We start from the raw sequence: 6375 nt of genomic DNA, 5'->3' as shown, positions 1-6375 counted from the left end.
TTATCTGCGAAGTTAAGTTATACCCCTCGTCACAAGTTAGTTGCTGTGATATGATCTTATTTGGAATAGAGTACATTAATATATTTAATAAACAATATTGATAATATTATAGCCTTCTTTGATTTCGTTAGACTAAATATGGTTAACAAAGTTAATATTTAATAATTCTAATAAAGTAAGGATAATTTGGAATACTAGATAAAAAACTTTTAATGAGTTTTATATGTTTTATTGAAATAATACACTCAGCACATTTAACGGTTTAGGATTCCATCTCTTCGCCTTGTAACTCTTTAAGATACGCAGCTTTGGCTTCCACAACACGTTGTTTGCGTTCAGCATTAGTCAATTTCTTAGCGTTCCAGCGTTTAGGTTCCTTTGAAACATCCTTCTTCGGTTTCCTATCTCGTTTCGGGTCACTTCTGATATTTTCATGTGCTTTTTTGTACATATTTTCCAACTAAAAATAATAAAATATGTAAATTAGTGGAACTTTGTAGTTTATGTAGTTAAAATTGTCTTAAATTCAATAAAAATGTTTATTATTATCATATAAAGTGGATTTATAATATTGATTGATTTTTTATATGATAACTCTTATTGTCAAAAATATTTAATGCAGAATTAAAAACTAGATGTGTGAATTGATATAAAGAATACATACATTTAATCATCACCCACACTTAATCATTTGATAAATATAGTGAATATTTATACTTTAATTTTATATTTCAATTAGACAACTTTTTCTTTTTACAACTGAATACTCATAATTCTTAGCAGCTATCTAACAATTCAACAACTGATTTTTTTTCTCAATATCTTCACGTGGGGTGTATTTTATACACCAATTTAATCGGAATTGTATACATAATTGGCTTAATGAACTTAAGAGCAACTTAATTTTGTATCCAAGTTTAATTACAATAACATATAAAAGAAAAAATGTTGTAATTGTTGTTATAATTATAATTAATAAAAGGATTACACACGTGTAATATTTCATTCTACACATAAAACTAATTTAAGATGGAGCTTTTTTTTTAGTACAGTTGAATTTATGGTCATAACATGCAAATTGTTAAACAAGATCTTAAATAATGATAATAATAATAAACAATTTAATACGTTCATAGGTAATAGATTTACCATTCATAGAAGTTGAAAGAGAAAATAGTAGTAGTACAATCTATTTAATAGAATATAAATTCAATCACTAACATTTCAGTAGAATTAAATATAAAATGGTATCAGGGGTATTTTAACAAAAAAAAATATGTACAGATTTAAATCACAACATTTTTTAAGGTTAAATTAAAAATGCAATGTTTTAAAAACATAATACATGCAAAATTTAGTGATATATTTACAGGTTACTACTCAGTATTCCAGCAATATAATCTTAAGCTTGTTAACAATATTATAAACATAGTTCAACCATACAAGATTAACTATAAGAATTTGAATAATATACCAGTTAATATAAAAGTAATTCATAATTCACTATTAATCATCTATATTTTACGTTTAAGAGTTTTTTCTTTTAGTTAATTTATAAGTAAATATGAAAGAATAAAACTACCTAGTTACATTAATTCATTAGCCTTAACACTGTTAGTTATGAGTGAAACGTAGAAAATGCAGGTCATCAGAGAAACCATAATTTAAATTTTAAAGTTAATATATAAGTATAACGCCAAAATTTTTATTTTAGTTTAGCAGTTCAACGATTCCCAAACTCTTTTTCTATAGTGTCCCTAATGAACAGTTTGGGAACTGTTGCTATAGACCACCACTCAAGATTTTGTATCATGAAAATATTCTTCTGTTTATAACTACTAATATGACAAATATTGTTATTTTATTTTTAACCAATATATCATTTTTATGAACTTTTCTTATTTAATTTTCAATTAATTGGAATTAATATTAAATAAATATAACTTACATCATCGGCGACGATTCCTAATTTGATGTACTGAGAGAATTGACGATTGAAGGCATCTTCGTCTTCTTCTTCCAATTTTCGCATGTATTCAGCTACGTGTAAACCCAAAATGTGCTTACGATGAGTTTCAGCACTGTATTCTTTGGCTTCAGCATCATAGCCAGGGAATCGTTTCACACTATATGTATACATATACATTAATAATAATATTGATTTTATAAATAATCAAAACTCAATTAATTTTACTTTACCTGTGAGGAATGTTGAAACCGCCATCGACGGCTCCTTTCATTGCTCCAAAAACTCTAGCACCAGTGCTGGTCTTCATCAAACCAACATCTAGATTGCAACGGAAAGCATTTGGACCTTCATCTGCAGGTTCGACGTAATATTCTTCACCGTTAGCCTCTTTTAATCCTTCATACAAACGGTCCAAACCAAGTTTTTTCAATAACTAGACAAAGCAATGGAATTAAAATAAGACAACTCAAACTCAAAAATAAAAAATAAATAACTTACTCGGCGAGCAACCAAAAGTCCAGTGCAGTAAGCAGCAGCATAATTGGTTAAACCTACTTTGACACCATATTTAGGTAATTCATGACTGTAGGCAGCGCATACAATCTTGTCACCTTCAATGCGAGAGTGTGCAACCTATGTATTCATGAAAAATTAAATGAAAAAAATTGTTAATCCATTGAATATAAATTTAAACGAACCTGGCATGTGATGTCTCGGTTGGAGAAACGAACAATTAAACGGTACTTGGGAGTGTCATATTTGTTCTTGTCTTGGACGATCAAACGTTTGCGTGCATAGTAGTCAGTTTTACCTTCACGACGCCTCTTGAATTTGACTTGATAACGCTTAAAGTATTGTTTGTTCTTAACAACTTTAACGAAACCCTGAAATTTGGAATGACATGATTAATGTACATAATGGCTCGTCGATTAAATAACGATAGCTAATAAGTGAACCGAGTGGATAGCAATTTTATCCGGTTGAATCCGCGAAAATATAAATCGGAAAACTTACAACGAATTGAAATAAGTATATTTACTTATAATTAATTTCGATTACTTACCATTATTAATACGAAAAATCACAAACGAACGACGTAAACCTAAAGAATACGCCGTGCAAAAGTAATGATTCCTGTAAAGAAGTAATAGAACTCGAAAAGAGACAACAATCCAAGAAGGAGATAACGTAACCTAAAAATGACGGCACACCATCATGGAAGACAATACCGTAAACATTTCACGTGTTGTGAATATGGTTTATGGTTTTTATTCCATGACTAACTTTTTGAATTTAAAAAAAAATGACTTTATCATCAGAAAATAATTTGTCGAGCAGACATTTAAATTGAACTGTGAATGTATCGAGTGTTTTATCTTAGTCCTTATAATAAAATATTATATTTTCTCTTCTATTTATAACAACTTACTACGTCATTACTACACTTCAGCACTTTGGACCACGATTTAAGAGAGTGATAAGCACTTGTCCGAAAAATGATAAGAGCCCGAGATATGATAATCGAAAATTATTACCAACCGTTGTTAGCAAAATTATGGGCATCGTTTTTTAACCCTATGACCTACCTTAGTTCTAGGTGGTGTTGCATAGCAAATCGAGAAATAAAACATAGTTAAATACTCATTACACAAACTAATAAACACAATGGTAGTTTAGAAAAATATACATTTTTCAATAAAAATTTTTTGAATTTTTAATGTACATTTCAATAAAATGTATTGTAGAATTTAATAATTGAAAAGATACCTAATGAGGAGTTGGCTAGTTTGAAATGTTGTGTCCCCTATCAAAGGTTTATATTTACAACTAAAAATAAGGGGAAATGTGAGTTCAAGATAACTTGATTCTGTTAAATAAGTAAAAAGTAATTAGCAACACATTATTTTAGATATTTTAAAAGGTAATGTTTTGATCATAATTGCTTTTCTTTTATAATAACTAGGTATTGTTGAGTTGTATAGTGTAAAATCAACTTATGTCTTATCGTAAACCTAGCTTTTGACACCAAAATGAAAATAGATTTTTTCATATTCCTTGTATTGTTCAATAAAAGATTTTGGTATACTGTACATTAAGTATACCGTATACTTGATACATTTTTGATTCTTTCTGAAATATAATATATACATGTATAATATATTCTTAGTTAGAGTTGAATATAGCCTAATATGTATGTATTAATACCTATTAGTAAGTAAACTTGAAACTATTTACCTACTTCAATTGTACTTCAATTTATTTATATTTCTTCAAATTTTTCTGTACCTGAGATAACTGTTCTTTTAAATTGTTATTAAAGACATTTAGTATGAACACTATGAAATCTGATTTAAAACGTTTTAATTAGTATATGTTTATTGTCTATTACTAAGTGTCAAATGAACTGCAAACTGCTGTTTAGACGGTTATATATTTTATTCTATATTATACAGGTATATCGTTTGATATAATCAGCGATTTATATTGCAAAGATATATTTGATAAATAATTTAATAAATAAAATATTTTGCATTTAGACGATAATCCTTGATTATACAATATCTTTTATATTATATTTTGTATACACAATTAAATTATCAATATAAGACACTAGGTATTTATATTAGGTATACACAAATATATTTTTATTTTAAAATCTTTATAAATTTCTATAAATTTGTTATATAAGTAGAGCCGTAGTGGATAGTAGTTTATTTTTTATAACGCGGATAAAGTGTAGACTCGGATCTGCGTCTAACAAACAGCTTCAGTGGAGCAACTTTCGGCGAGGTTGGGAATGTTAATCACTTGTGTACCCGTATTTACTTACTGAGACCTGGCTCAATCAACAACACTTGAATGTGTTCACTATGTAACAATTATAATAAATTTTAATATGGTGTCAAAAAAAAGGAAGAGGTTCAGGGGCACCCGTAGGAAAATGCATTTTAAAATGGAAAAAAATGGATAATTAAATACAAAATTATGTTGCACCTAGTTTATATAACCTAAAGACTGCTGTCTATTCTGATTTTTAAATTCGATAAATGATTAACTGTATTAAGTTCATTAATGAAATATTATTCAGAGGTCACTTGGGGATAACTGGCAAAAGTATAAAAAATGTATATAAAATAAATTAACTTGAGTACCTATATATATAAAAAAAAAAAAAAATGGTGAGAGGTAGACGGGTGCCTAGAGGCAAAATCCTTTTAAGTAACATAACAAATTAAATTAACTATAAAAGTATGTTGTAATGGAAGCCGGAGATTATAATTTATTCAGATTTCTAAACTTCATAAATTAATAACTATTAATTTCATCGATGAATGATTATCTAATGATTACTCGGGAATTGTTGGCAAAATTTTCAATGTATAAATCATTAATTTACTTAATAGTATAGGTATATTAAAAAACAGGTGAAAAAATACGGGTGCCAATAGGCAAATGCATTTTAAGAAGCAAAAACAATTAAATAAGTAATTGTAAAAATATGTTCGAGTAGGAGTCAGAGATTGTAATTTTATAGGTACAGTTTTAATTTATTATTATTTTGTAAGTTCATACGTTTTCGAATTATCATATTCTGTTAATGTGTTTGCGTTAAATAAATGGTAATAAACAGGACTGAAATTTGTATGCAATAAAAAATTGTAAAATATGTATTTTATTTACCAAAATATGCGAAAATTTGCATTTTAATTTTTAAAAGATAAAAATATAATTATAAAAAACATTACATTTATTGAGATACATCAGTGATTTGTTAATTGTCTTAATATAATATAATTAAGATTAAAAATTAAAAATTATTTATTTATTTTTCACATGCATTATTAATTATTATTATTTTAGCAATACAATTTATAATTCATATTCAATAGTAGAAGTACATGTTTTATATGCTACGACCACATATCTTTCAGAATGTTCCAATATAAATGATCGGTGAATGTACATAGTTTATGTATGATGTTTATATGTTATGTATTGTACTATATAGGATTGTATTTATAAAAATAAAATTTATGTTTCACCAAAAAACCAAGTTTATATTTAGATCAGTTTTATTAACATCTTAAACATAATAAATACGATCATACTAAATATAATTTATTTTTTAATGTTAATCACAGTTTTAAGGTATTATTAATACGTTTTTTATCCACTAAGATGCTGAACAATAAACGTTGTGGTCAAAGTTATTTTAATATATTTTATTATTATTTGAACCTGGATACAGTTTTCGATGAGTCATACTTCATACATATATTTAACACCCAAGAGGGACCCAAGAAATAAAAACTCATCATTAGTTTTTACCACAGGAATAAAAAAAAAGTTTAGATTAAAGCCATATATACATTTATTTTGAGTGCTTGAAGTTTAAAAATGTTAAC

General features: G+C 26.9%; 1 protein-coding gene across 1 annotated transcript; it reads right to left on the bottom strand.

The window, feature by feature from the left end:
• Positions 1-207: 207 nt before the first annotated feature.
• On the bottom strand, positions 208-3200 carry LOC114132499 (60S ribosomal protein L5). The gene is made up of 6 exons (XM_027997970.2): positions 3033-3200; positions 2668-2853; positions 2468-2602; positions 2200-2402; positions 1949-2126; positions 208-460 (listed from the first exon to the last, which is right to left on the bottom strand). The coding sequence occupies exons 1-6, from the start codon at positions 3033-3035 to the stop codon at positions 263-265; spliced, it is 903 nt and encodes a 300-aa protein (XP_027853771.1). The 5' UTR covers positions 3036-3200; the 3' UTR covers positions 208-262.
• Positions 3201-6375: the final 3175 nt, after the last annotated feature.

The sequence above is a fragment of the Aphis gossypii genome, chromosome 1 (assembly GCF_020184175.1).
Source record: "Aphis gossypii isolate Hap1 chromosome 1, ASM2018417v2, whole genome shotgun sequence".
NCBI classification, from domain to species: Eukaryota; Metazoa; Arthropoda; class Insecta; order Hemiptera; family Aphididae; genus Aphis; species Aphis gossypii.
This window is presented reverse-complemented; position numbering and strand designations above follow the sequence as displayed.